The sequence below is a fragment of the Lemur catta genome, chromosome 20 (genome assembly GCF_020740605.2).
Source record: "Lemur catta isolate mLemCat1 chromosome 20, mLemCat1.pri, whole genome shotgun sequence".
Lineage (NCBI taxonomy): Eukaryota > Metazoa > Chordata > Mammalia > Primates > Lemuridae > Lemur > Lemur catta.
Genome location: NC_059147.1, coordinates 18,378,828 through 18,392,578, shown reverse-complemented (window position 1 = coordinate 18,392,578; position 13,751 = coordinate 18,378,828). Strand labels below are relative to the sequence as shown.

The 13,751-nt window shown below is 44.7% G+C and overlaps 1 protein-coding gene and 1 non-coding gene across 5 annotated transcripts in view; one reads left to right on the top strand and one right to left on the bottom strand.

Annotated features, from left to right (window-relative positions):
- The window catches only part of RFWD3 (ring finger and WD repeat domain 3), a 41,817-nt gene extending 31,216 nt beyond the window's left edge, over positions 1 to 10,601 (bottom strand). Inside the window, exons 1-2 of one of the 4 annotated variants that reach the window (XM_045533956.1) lie at positions 10,482 to 10,601; positions 1,147 to 1,636 (exon numbers count right to left, since the gene is read on the bottom strand). In XM_045533956.1, coding sequence (XP_045389912.1) covers positions 1,147 to 1,634 — 488 coding nt within the window. In that variant the 5' untranslated portion in view covers positions 1,635 to 1,636; positions 10,482 to 10,601. Of the gene's footprint in view, positions 1 to 1,146; positions 1,637 to 8,540; positions 8,644 to 10,481 lie in introns of those variants that run through there. The other 3 variants (XM_045533955.1, XM_045533954.1, XM_045533957.1) reach the window with 3 other exon arrangements.
- On the top strand, positions 3,817 to 4,002 carry LOC123625526. Its single transcript, XR_006730533.1, has one exon. It is a non-coding gene; the product is annotated as a small nucleolar RNA SNORA81 (small nucleolar RNA).
- Positions 10,602 to 13,751: the final 3,150 nt, after the last annotated feature.

Below are 13,751 nucleotides of genomic sequence, written 5' to 3'. Positions count from 1 at the left end.
CTATTAAAACTTCTTCCATTTGCCTGGGTAGAAAATGAGTCAGACCAAGATTCTAATACCAGCTTAAACTTCTCTGTGCAGTAGCCATGAGACCGCGCGCAAAGCCCTCTCTCAGGGTCCAAGTTTCCTTCACATATAAAATACAGAAGTTGAATTAAATCTCTAAACATAGAAACAGAAGGCCAAATGGGAAATGAGGTATTTTAAATAAACCAGGAAGAAGTTAAAAAACGGATAGGGCATAGATAATTGCTATTCTTCATAAATAACTCTGTGAAGACTTGACATCTAAGTCCTTTAAGAGGCAAGTTCAAACCAAAGACTGTGAAAGAAAATTATTTTCAACTCTACAACACATTTTCAGGTGGAGGGCTGGAAGGTTTCCTAACTACTTAGCTAAGATGTAAATTAATTTATATTTCACTTTTCATAAGGCTTCTCTCAATCCAGCCTGCCTATTTAATTGCGCCTCTAAGTGGAGTGCCAGTGAACAACGAATCCTGGGTGAGTGGAGTGGACTTGCAAGAAATATTTATTGGAGGACAAGACATAAATGATCTGAAAAAGAACCAACCTTGGCTGGGTGCCATGGCTCATGCCTATAATCCCAGCATTTTGGGAGGCTGGCCAACGTGGGAGGATCACTTGAGGCCAAGAGTTTGAGACTAGCCTGGGCAATATAGCAAGACCCTGTCTCTAAAAAAAAAAAAAATTGCCGAGTATGGTGACACATGCCTATTGTCCCAGCTACTTGGGAGGCTGACATAGGAGGATCACTTGAGTCTAGGAGTTGGAGACTGTATCACGCTATGATCATGTCATTGCACTCCAGCCTGGGTGACAGAACAAGACATCGTCCCTTAAAAAAAGAAAAAGAAACAAAGAGAGAAAAGCCAACCTCTATAGAAACTGTTGCCAACAAACTACCACCTAGTTTTCAAAACACATCAGTATAACTCATCCCGTCAATTTATAAAGTAAGGCAAGCACTTCTATTTCCATCTGATTTATGAGGAAATGAGGATGCAGCAAAGTTATCTGACTTGCCAAAAGTCATGCTGCCAGTCCTTGGCAGCACTCAGACCAGAGCCTGAGTTTCATCATTCCTAGTATGGCACTAATCACATGACTTATACATATATTTACCTGGCACTGACTGTCCTCTGAGACCCTCTAACTCTTGTCCTCAGTGAGGTAGACTCCCTCCTCCTCCTCGGTCTCACTGGCCCCACATTTTGGCCTGAACGTCGAGGTCTCAGGAATTCCAGCATGCCATGAATTGTCTGCAGCCCACTGATGACGCTGTTCACTGACTCCACTGTAAGTGCTTCGATGGTGTGGGTAGCACCAGATCCCCGCCTTTGCTCCTCTGAAGCTCCTGGATTGATGTTCTCCACACGCTCTTCACCTAAGAGCACCTCTTCCTCTTCGTCTTCCTCTGTCAGGTCAATGGACACCTGTGGAGCAGACTGGAGCAGGGGTGGTCCCCCTTGGCTGCTGACCACTTCAGCAGGGACAGGCTGGAGCAGAGGCAGGACCCCCTGGCTGCTGGCCACTTCAGCAGGAGCTGGTTGTTCTGCAGCATGATGGTCCAACTGCATCTGAAGCTCATATTCCACTGTTTCATGAGCCATCACTGGAGAAACAGTATTTGTAAAAAGTTATTAGTGAAATAGATGCTATATAGTTGATATGAGCATATATACAGTCTTTCTGAATTTCTGTTTGAGATCCTTCTTAGCCAATATGAGAACCTCAAAGAGAAGATTTTAGTTAAGTCAGAAGTGTTTGGTAATCGACTTTTTTCTTCATAACAAACACTTATAGGCAGTTTTTTTCCTTAGTCTTACAAACCTATGTATATAAGCAGTTTTCTAGTTTGTCCTTTGAAAACATTAAGTCCTGTGGTCACAGTAATATCTTCCAAAATAGATCTATAAAACAAGGGGATTGAACTATTAGGTTTGAAAGTAATCTCTCAGACAACTTGCAGTTCTTTGTCTCAGCCTGAATATGGACATTTACCAAAATTGAATACCTATAATGCTGTATCTAATTTTAGCAGGCAATATTCATCTTTACCAGCATCAAAAGTTACAAAAGATAAGCAGAAAAAGGACATTTTTTACACTTGCAAAATTAACTCAGTTACAAACTCAAAACATTACAGAAATTTAATCTCTCCAAATCTCCAAGCTGAACAAATTTTTACCCTATCCCTTTCATTATTTTTGTTTCCTCATCTCCGAATCCCATTACGTTAGTCCATCCAACAAATATTTAATAAGCACCTAGATGTCCCTTTAATTGTTTCCCATCTTTAATTCCATTACTTCAGTTTGAAAACCACCACCTAGTTTCCAAAGCACATCAGTGTAACTTAGCCCCTCATTATTTTTTGAAGTAAGGTAAGCACTTTTATTTCCATCTGACTTATGAGGAAATGGGAGTGCAACACCTGTTAAGCACCTGTTATGCAGTCAGACACCTCAGAGGCAAAGACAGACAAGACACTGTATAGGGTTTACATTGCAGCAAGTGGGATAAGTCAATAAACAAATGAGAAAATTATAGATTGTGACATACAGTTTTGGGGGGGAAAGGGTACCATTTAAGACACAATTTTTTTTTGAGGGGAGGCCTCTCTGAGAGTGAAAACTGAGCTGAAGTGAGAAGGAGTAAAAGAAGCTGGCCATATGAAAAGCCAAGAAGTCTCAAAAGGAAATCAATGCGTAGGTCCCTAGCAAGCATGGGTTTGGTTGATGGGCAGGATATTCTCATTAAAGGCCTCATTAGTCTTGGTAAGGAGTTTTTTCTGTGTTAGGAATGGACTGCAGGGGAGCAAGAGTGCAAGCTAGGCGCAGTCTGGAGGCTATCACAGGAGTCCAGACTAGCGGTCAAGAGTAGTAGCAGTGGAGATGGAAGGAGCAGATGGCTTTAAGAATCCTCAGAATAGTCATGATTCTCAAAATCACAGTAGCAGACTAAACCACCTAAGAAGAGACAGAATGACAGAAGTGGGCCAAAGACTAAAACCAGAGACACTAACATTAAGAGGACAACAGTTACAGTAAGAGAAGCCAGTAAACAAAGACTATGACGTAGAAGGAAATGGGGGAGTGTGGTGTCTTGGAAGAAGAAAGTTTCAAGGAAGGAATGGTTAAGAGTGTCAAGTGCTATTGATGGAAAGAATGGCCACCAGAGTTAGCAAGGTGAGGATTAAAGATGACCTAAAAAAGAGCAATTTCCCTGAAGTGGTGAGGTCAGAGGCCAGATTGGAGGGGGCTGAATAAAGGGAGGGAGTTCTAGTAACATGGTAGATGAAGCACATTTATCTTTTTCTCTCCAGTCATTCCTGAAAGCCCATCGACAACAATAACAAAAGCCTAAAAAAGGATAAATACACAAAGATAAGCCAATGCAAACAAAATATGAGTATGAGAAACACAAACCAGTTTTTTAAGACCATAAAGGGGACTGGTAACTACTTAGTAGAGCTGAAAATGTAAAACTCAAGTGCCTGCAAAGAGTGCAGTGGCTCACACCTGTAATTCTAGCACTCTGGGAGGCCAAGGTGAGAGGATGGCTTGAGCTCAGGAGTTTGAGACCAGCCTGAGCAAGAGAGAGAACCCATTTCTACTAAAAATAGAAAAATTAGCCGGCGTGGTGGTGCATGCCTGTAGCCCCACCTACTCCAGAGGCTGAGGCAAAAGGATCACTTGAGCCCAGGAGTTTGTCGTTGCAGTGAGCTATAATGACACCACTACACTCTACCCAGGACAACAGAGTGAGGTATGCTATTGAGAAGCAAGCTGTCCTCGTTTGTATAATGGTTATAATAAGAGAAGATAAAAAATTTAATGAATAAAAGTGTACCATGTCTTGGTTTTTGTAATCACGCTAGCAGAGTACACACAGGAAGAAAAGTAACTGCACTGGATTGTAATGACTGGGATGGACCTCTTTCTTAATATCCAGTGTCCTGTCTTAAGATTTGGTGCGGGCCGGGCGCAGTGGCTCACGCCTGTAATCCTAGCACTCTGGGAGGCTGAGGCGGGTGGATCGCTCGAGCTCAGGAGTTTGAGACCAGCCTGAGCGAGACCCCGTCTCTACTAAAATAGAAATAAATTATCTGGACAACTACAAATATATACAGAAAAAATTAGCCGGGCATGGTGGCTCATGCCTGTAGTCCCAGCTACTCGGGAGGCTGAGGCAGTAGGTTTGCTTAAGCCCAGGAGTTTGAGGTTGCTGTGAGCTAGGCAGACCCCATGGCACTCACTCTAGCCCGGGCAACAAAGTGAGACTCTGTCTCAAAAAAAAAAAAAAAAAAAAGATTTGGCGCAATACATTTTAAGACAGACCTAACAGAATAGATTTCTAACAAATGAAAGCTGAGAGCTAAATGACTGTTAACATATAAGGAAAAAAAGTAAAAAATTACAAATAAATAAATTAGGGGGGGAAAAAAAAAGAGAGAGAAGCAAGCTGATTTCCACTATCAGGAGTGTAGAAATCAGGTACCACAAAAGGCAACATTGAAAGATGGAGGTGAGAAGAAGAGGGTTGGTTAAAAGCCTATGAAGTAGTCAGCCTGTCTCCTATTCAAACAAATATCAGCCAACTAAAACAAAAAAAACAAACAAAACTTTCTTGCTCCTGTGCTGGAGAGAACTGGAGGTTTGAACCAGACAGTCCTAGGACCAGGATGGAGAGTGGCATAGTAGTGAAAATAAGTGATTAAGTGAAAGTCTACAAACTGAACAATGTAAGACACTCCCAACCCTTCTCCCCAGCTTCTTTCCCCTGCACAAATCCAGGATACAATATTCTGGTTTATATATACTTCCCATTCTCTGGGGGGGAAGAAAAAAAACAGTCCAAGAAATAAAGATCTTTACAGACTGATAGCTGTGCACCCCTCTAAAGAAAATGTACTATAGGTATATAGTACATATACCTAACAGTAAAAGCCTACCAGTTAGTAAGGCTCAGCTGCTCATACAGAGCTTCCAATCAACTTTCTAGAGGTGTCTCCTTAAAAATGAACAAACAGCCCAGGCCACTGGTGGCTCAGGCCTGTAATCCTAGCACTTTGGGAAGCCAAGGCAGGAGGATCACTTCACTTTAGCCCAGGAGTTTGAGGCTGCAGTGAGCTATGACATCACTGCACTCTCGGGCAGGCAACAGAGCAAGACCCTTTCTCAAAACAAAAACAAACAGCCAAGCATCAACTGACATTTGAGGAAAATGCCCAACATGACAGAAAGAGACCAAGGAGACAAATAGGAAAAACCTGGAGGGAAAAAAGGAAGACAATGCAAGAAACAGGGGGGGAAAAAAAAATCCCCATACTTACAAACCAAACTAGTTAAAATTCTCAGATTTTACCAATACTATATCCATAAAACAAAAACAGAATGCTAGGGGAAAAAATGACGAATCAGAAAGCAAGAGCTCTTCGAAATAAAAAACATGACAGCCAAAATAAGACTTTTTTTTTTTTTTTGAGCCAGGGTCTTGGGTCTGTTTACGGTCTAGCGTACAGTGGCAACCTCATAGCACATTGTCACCTCAATCTCCTGGGCTCCAGTGATCCCTCCGCCTTAGCCTCCTGAGTTGGTGGGACTATAGGCATGCACCACCATGCCTGGCTAATTTTTCTATTTTTTGTAGAGAGGGAGTCTCACTATGTTGCTTAGGCTAACCTCTAACTTCTGGCCTCAAGCAATGCCCCCTCCTGCCTCAGTCTCCCAAAATGCTAGAATTACAGGCCTGAGCCACCCACTGCACCCAGCCAAAATAAAAGATTTAATAGAAAGACTGGAAGATAAGGCTGGGTGGGCACAGTGGCTCAAAAAAAAAAAAAAGGAAGATTGGAAGACAAAGTCAAGGAACTCTTGAAAAAGTAGAATAAAAGGACAGCCAAATAAGAGAATAATAAAATTAGAAGATCAAACAAGTAGATCTGATTAACTAAAATACTAGAAAAAGAGTACTCATAAAATGGAGGGAAAGTAAGGCAAAACCTCTGGTCAAGATGTACCCATAAACTCTCCTCCAACTAAGAACTCTAACAGTAAATTCTCTTCAAAAATCATACTGAATAGAAAAAAACAGGTGGCAGACAAATTCACTATGATTCCATTTTTAGAACACTTAAAAACATGCAAAACCAGGCTGGGCGTAGTGGCTCACGCCTGTAATCCTAGCACTCTGGGAGGCCAAGGCGGGCGGATCCTTTGAGCTCAGGAGTTCAAGACCAGCCTGAACAAGAGCGAGACCCTGTGTCTACTAAAAATAGAAAGAAATTATATGGACAGCTAAAAATATATATAGAAAAGTTAGCCAGGCATGGTGGCACATGCCTGTAGTCCCAGCTACTCGGGAGGCTGAGGCCACGGCACTCTAGCCAGGGTGAGGAGCAGGACTCTGCCTCAAAAAAACAAAAACAAACAAACAAAAACACGCAAAACCATGCTACTATCTTACTGGACTTACAGTAGCATAAAACACGCCTGGGCATGATCAACACCAAATTCAGGAGACGCGGCAGGGATATGCACGGGCTTCAACCGTATAATTTTTTTCTTCTTAAAAAGATTGAAAACAATTATATCAAATGTCAAGATTTTAGATCTGAGTAGTGGGTAGATAGCCAAGTCTTCCTTTATTATCATCTGTACTTTCCAGCATGTTAAATACTAAAAAACGAAACTTCCTCCCATCCTATGCCTAGAGAGCAACCAATTCTAATTAGAGCAGGAAAGGAGAGAGCAGAATCTAAACCCGATTCATCATTGTATCCTCAGCATCAAGTTCATAACAGGTGCTAAATACCTACTCAATGTATCCTCTACACATTTCAAAAACAAACTAAAAACATAGCAGGCACTACATACCATATATACTATATATTTCATTAAAACATCTATAGGATTTGAGCTCTACAGAAGAACCTACCAATTATAATGTATTATCCAAGAAAGGAAGTACACAAGTAAGCCTAATAAATTCTTAACTATGCCTCTAAAACAATGTTAAAGCTTTTCATGTTTCTAGGGTACAAAGACAGCCTCCCAAGAATTATGTCTTAGAACAACATAACGCGGAAGCTGCTTCTAGCTGTACCCCAGAGGCATCAAGTAAACCAGCCTTCCTGAAAACAAAGAGCAGGAATGGACCACAAAGAGCAAAATCTAGGGAGCCACTACTCAAATGCGGCTATTTAAATTAGATAAAATTAAAAATTAAGTTCCTCAGTCGCACCCGTCATATTTCAAGTGCACAAAACCCACACGCTGCAGGTGTGATATCATACTGGACAGGAGAAATACAGAACATTTTCGTCGTTGCAGAAAGTTACGAAATGGCACTGGAGCGAGGGTTCCAGCTGCGTGAGCTAACCCTAGGTGCCTATAGCAAAAGACCGTGGGCTGGTCGTCCTAAGCTACACAAACGCCATTTTCTATGAGTGCCATGAGTGTCGGCAGCCAAAAAAATGTTAACCTCCCATTTGTCATCTTAGTAAGTTTTGTTACTCAGGTTTCAATCAATGTCCACAACAGGCGGGGACGACACCTCCCCCCTCCCCCTAATTAACAGGATGAGACAGGGTAGTGGTGAGTCAGGCAGACCACGGTTCAAATCCCTGGCTCCGTCATTTACTACCTGGGGGGACCTTAGAAGTGTTCCCTAAACTTTTTTTTTTGGAGACAGTCTCACTCTGTCGCCCTGGGTAGAGTGCCGTGGCATCAGCCTACCTCCCAGCAACCTGAAACGCCTGGGCCCAAGCGATTCTCCTGCCTCAGCCTCTCAAGTAGCCGGGACTACACGCGTGCGCCACCACGCCTGGCTAATTTTTTTTTCTTGTATTTTTAGTTGCCCAGCTTATTTTTCTATTCTTAATAAAGACGGGCTCTCGCTCTTGCTCAGGCTGGGCTCTAACTCCTGAGCTCAAGCAAATCTTCCCTCCTCAGCCTCCCAGAGTGCTAGAATTACAGGCGTGCACCACTGCGCCGGGCCAGTTCCCTAAATTTTCTGTTCAATTTATTCACCGGTAAAACAAGGATAATAAAAGCATTTGCCTCACAAGAGTTGCTGGGATAAAAATTAAGTTCTTCCGTTAACTTGAAGGGGTGCAAGTAACCGGCGATGAATGGTGAAAACAATTATTCGCAGATGAGGAGTTTGAAGCTAGGCTCTCGGGGGTGGGGGAGGGGCAGGCCGGGAGGCCTCCGACTCCGGCCCGTGGCCCGTGCAGGCTTGGCTACGGCAAACTCCGTCTGTTCCATGATCGCCCGGAGTTCCTGCCTTCCCCATCCCCCCACCCCCAACAATTCCGAAAGAACAGGGTTCGGGGCCACTCAGTCCAGACCGTTGGGCCGCCCGGAGGGCCCGAACCTCGTCATACAGCCGGGTTCCAAGCCCACCTGCAGCCCACCTTATGCGGCGTCCCTGGGTTCCGTACCCAGGGATCAAGCCCGGGGAAGTTATCCCACAACTAGAAGCCAAAAGCCTGGGGAGAACCATGCGCTCACCTCACCTAAAGCCAGCGGGAAGCGGCCGGGCTGGCCTGCCGCCGAAGCTTCGGTAGTTACCTCAGCACAGCTCGAAACGCCTGGACGCCAACTGCCGCTTCCGGACGCGCTCGAGCTCGCCGCCAAAGCCACGGACCAGGCCTGCTCCTATTGGACAGCAACCCCAACGGGCAGCCAATATCCTCTCTTCTTATTCCATGGGTCGCCCGCTCACTGAAACAGCGATGCTCTCATTGGCTGATCGTACGTAAACGGCTGGGTGGGACCACGTGCAAAGACGCCTCGTACCATTGGTAGATATCAATGCCCATCACCTTGCTCCCAGCCCCCATGGAGCAGAGCGGTTAAAGATTTTTAGCGCTCTTTATTTGAACTTTCGGGCGGGAAAAAGTTGTGAGGTTTCTTGTACCATTCCAGAATAGAGATGAAAATATCAAAACTGTGGTTCCTGCTGCTTCTCCCTTATGCTTTAGTGAAGGAGCTGTATTATCCAAAGGCTAGCAATTAATCGAATAATTTGAAAATATTGCCCCCAGAATTTCTGGGAAGAGGTGCGGGACAATCTCGTTCATATATACTTCATGGGGTTGAAGAGCTCATAGAAAAGAATTTGCCTATACGATCTCTTCAATCTCAAACCACTGCCTTAAATCGCTTTCTACTAAACAATCGTCACATGACAGCAAACATTTTTCAAGCATCTCGCTGAAAGACGGAATCTCACTTTTAGGAGGAAGATCTAAAAATAAACCTCGATGTGCACAGACTGCACTCTGCCGAAATTTTATTAACTCAGCTGTCAATTTTCTGTGAAACTGGGATCAGAGAAGAGCATAAGTAATTGAAAGTCAGAGAAAGCTGTGACTACAGAGAATGGTCAGAATATGCTTTGAAGATAAAGAAAGAGGGACATGGGTCAAGGAATGTGGACGAGTTCTAAAATCTGGGAATGGCAAGGCAAAGGATTCTCTTTAGGGCTTCTAAGAAGGGATGCAGTCCTGTTAATGTGAAGATGTTACCCCAATGAGCCCTGTGTTAGACTTCTAACTGTAAGATAATAAGCTCGTGTTTTTTTAAGCCATTAAAGATAATAATAATCGAATCGCTGTGGTGATGTCCCCCCCCCCCCCCCCCCCGGCGAATGGGGCCGCCCTTCCCGTTCTGCCCGCGGGCGCTGTTAGGGAAGCCAGGGTGCCGAATCCGGCCCGACCTCGCTCCCCGGCCCTCGGCCTCGTGGCGTCGGCGGGGGTCGCTAGTCCTCTTGACGCAGCGGGCAACCCTCGCTGGCCCCTTGTGGTTGTTGCCTTGCGGGCACCCATCCCCGCGGCGGGGGCGGGGAGGGCCCCCTCCACCGCCCCGTCGCGTGCCCCCCTCGGTGCGGGGGTGTTGGGTCTGCGTAGCCCTGTTGGGGTGCCCCTGGAGCGCAACGGGGGTTCCCCGGGACGCCCGAAGCCGAGCGGTGGTGGGCGTCCCGGTTCCCGGCGCCCCCCTCTGGTCGCCGCTGCAAAGTCTGCTGCGTGTATCCCCGCGGAGTCGTCGGGGGCGGAGGCATTAAGCACAGGCGCCCTTCCGCGCCGCGGGGGCTGGGTGTTGCCTCGTGTCCCCACGGCGTGCGTGGCGGACTGGACGGCGAGCGCACGCCTCGTGCTCCCCTCTACAGGGGGTGTGCACGGTCGTGTGGGCGATCGTGGCATAGGGTGCGGCTCGGCCCTGGGGGCCTCCACCGTGTTCTGACTCTGTGAGCCCCTCCCGTACGCTGACTGGGGGCGCTCGCTTTGAAGCGAGGCGGTTGGCCAACGGGCCCTGACCACGAACGCTCAGGGTCGCCGCGCGCGCTTTCCCCAAACCGCAGACCCCCCCCCCACCGTCCCCCCCCCCGCCCGCGTGCCTGAGCGCTTCCGCCCGGCCCCGTCGGGACGACGGCGTAAGGGAGCGACCCACCTTCAGTGAGGAAGTCTCTTGTCTAGCGTTCCTGGTGGCGTGGCCCGCCGCCTCTCCGCGTGAGGCCAGCCGCCCTCGCGGCCGCCCGCTGAGCCTGGGCAGAGTCACCTCAGCGGGAGGGGCCTGAGTGCCACTCGCCGCCTCCCGTGGCCCGCGCCTCCCCTCTCTGGGCCGCGTCCCAGCCGCGAGCGCCTTCGCGTGTGCGTTGCGTGCGCTTCCGCGGGTCTTTTTTTTTTTTTTTAAAGAAAAAATAATCCACTCGTAGATACCGCAAATATTGACTTTTCTATATTTTTCTCCTCCAAACCTGTCACCAAAGCCAGTATTAACACTTGTACTTTTCCGGACATTTACGGAAGCTTCCCCTGAGCTACAGAGGAGAAAGGAATTTTCTGACGTTCCTTCCTTCCTTTCTTTTCCTTCTTTCTTTTTTCTTTCTTTTCTTTCTTTCTTCCTTTCCCTCCCTCCCTCCCTCTTTATTTCCTTCCTTCCTTTCTCTTCCTTCCTTCTTTCCTTTCTTCTTTTATTTCCTTTCTCTCTTTCCTTTTCTCGTCTTCTTCTTTTTTTAGAGACAAGGCCTTGCTTCTTGCTCTGTTGCCCAGGCGGGACGGCAGTGGCGCCATCACAGCTCGCGCCCCACTAATTTTTAAATTTTTTGTGGAGACAGGATCTCCCCATGTTGTCCAGGCTAGTCTCAAACTCCTGCCCTCAAATGATCTTCCGGCCTAGGTATTTTCTTCTATAAGCAAACGGATATATTAATATCATGGAATAGAATGAAAAAAGTTTTGAGTGATTCCCATCATTACATAAGTATTGCATGTTTAATTTCGGAAAATTAGACAATGCAGAGAAGCAAAAAAGAAAAATTGTCTCTAGCCAGAGAAGTCATTAACTTTGTGTAAAATCTTCATCTATTTAGATATAGATGAGATGGTGTTTAAACTTAAATACATCTTGAATTGCTTTCCATGCTAATGAATACACAAGTACATCATCATCAAATACTGAGTAATTCTTTGAAAAAAATTTTAGTTAAAAACTAATATCCCTGGCTTGTGGGAATTAAAAAAAACCTAGTAGGTAATATATCACATGGTAAAAGAAATTTGGACAACACCAAGGTCTACCAAGTGAAAAGTGTTGTTACATTAAGTTTAGCCCAAAGTTGCCTCCTTACATATTTTAAGTTTGGCTGAAAAGTTCCCTCCATAGGTAATGAACTGTAACCTGTCACCTACTCTTGTACCAATCACACTGTTTAAGCCAATCACAAGTGGCCAATTGTTCAAACCATGTTCAAATAACACGAACACTGAGTTGTAACCAATTCAGCTGTTTCTGTACCTCACTTTCTTTTATGGGACCATAAATGTTATATCACCCTGTGGCAGCCCCAGAGTCGCTCTGAACCTACCCTGGTTTTGGGGGCTGCTCTACTGCTGAATCATTCTTTGCTCAATTAAACTGTTAAATTTAATTGCTAAAGTTTTTCTTTTATGTGTGGTTTTTTTGAGACAGAGTCTTGCTCTGTTGCCCGGCTAGAGTGCCGTGGCATCAGCCTGGCTCACAGCAACCTCAAACTCCTGGGCTTAAGCAATCCTTCTGCCTCAGCCTCCCGAGTAGCTGGGACTACAGGCATGTGCCACCATGCCCGGCTAATTTTTTCTATATATTTTTAGTTGTCCAGATAATTTCTTTTTATTTTTTAGTAGAGACGGGGGTCCCGCTCTTGCTCAGGCTGGTCTCGAACTCCTGACCTCGAGCGATCCTCCTGCTTTGGCCTCCCTGAGTGCTAGGATTAGAGGCGTGAGCCACCATGCCCGGCCCAGTTTTTCTTTTAAAAATATACAGAATATTTCTAAATGGTTCTGAAAGTATATATTCATTTATAGATTCACTTACTGGCTGTCAAAGGAAATATAATTTTTCCTTTCCAGCAGATTAAGAAGAGAAAAATAGGTTTATTAACATGTACAGTGCATATAAAGCAAGAGAAATCTCAATGAAAAGTAACTCAAAGCAGTGGCTTCAAACTCTGGCTTGTATAGCATCTTCAACAAAACAATACATTTGTGGAGAAATGATAGGACAAAGGAAAGCAATTCTGGGCTTCCATAGGTGAGAAACAATGGAAGTTAAATTTATGGGAAGAAATGAATGGAGTAAAGTTTGTTTGCAGATTACTCTGGTAATTTATATCCTGTCTTTAGGCAGAAAAGGGGGATAAAGAGAGCTCTTCCTCTGCTGTTTCTTAATTGGCTTCAGTGCAAAAATAATTTTTATGTCAAAGACGCATATTTCAGGGTATCATATTCTGGTTTCCTTCATGCCCAAATTTATAGTTAGGAGGGAAAGAATAAACACACAAGCTAGAAATTTATTATCTTGTCTCCAACTTACAAAAGTTATATATGCCCAGCCAACAAGGATTTTAAAGCAGTTATTAGGCTGGGCGACGTGGTTCATGCCTATAATCCTATCACTCTGGGAGGCTGAGGCGGGAAGATCGCTTGAGCTTGGGAGTTCGAGAGCAGCCTAAGCAAGATTGAGACCCGCCCCGTCTCTACTGAAAAAAAAAAGAAAAGAAAAAACTTAACAGGGTGTGGTAGTGCTTGCCTGTATTCCCAGCCATTTGAGAGGCTGAGGCAGGAGGATGACTTGAGCCCAGAAGTTTGAGGTCGCTGTGAGTGTGAGCACTCTAGCCCAGGGAACAGAGCAAGACTCTGTGTCAAAAAAAGAAAAAAAAAAAAAAAAACAGATAAACTTCATAGCAGCCTTAATAGTCAAAAATTATAAACAATTCAAATGTCCATCAAGAGATGAATGGATAAAGAAATTATATTAAATCCATACATTGGAATGCCTTTCAACATTAAAATGAATAAATTATGAATATATGCAAGTACATGGATGAATCTCAAAACAATTATATACTGAGTGAAAGAAGGCAAATGTTTTACATACCATATGATTTCATTTATATAAAATTTTAAAATGCAAGCTAATCTCTAGAGACAGAAAGCAGGTCATCGTCAGGCCATGGTTATTAAAAAAGAAAAGCAAAGCAAAAAGAAAGCAGATCACTGATTGCTTAGAGGGAGGAGTGAGGGGGAAAGAATGATTATAAAGGGGCCCGAGGAAATTTGCGGGTGGATGGATATGTTCATTATCTTGATTGTGGTTATGGTTTCATGGGTGTATACATATGTCAAATCTTACCAAACTGCACACTTTAAATACTTGTAATTTACGATGTATCAATTATAC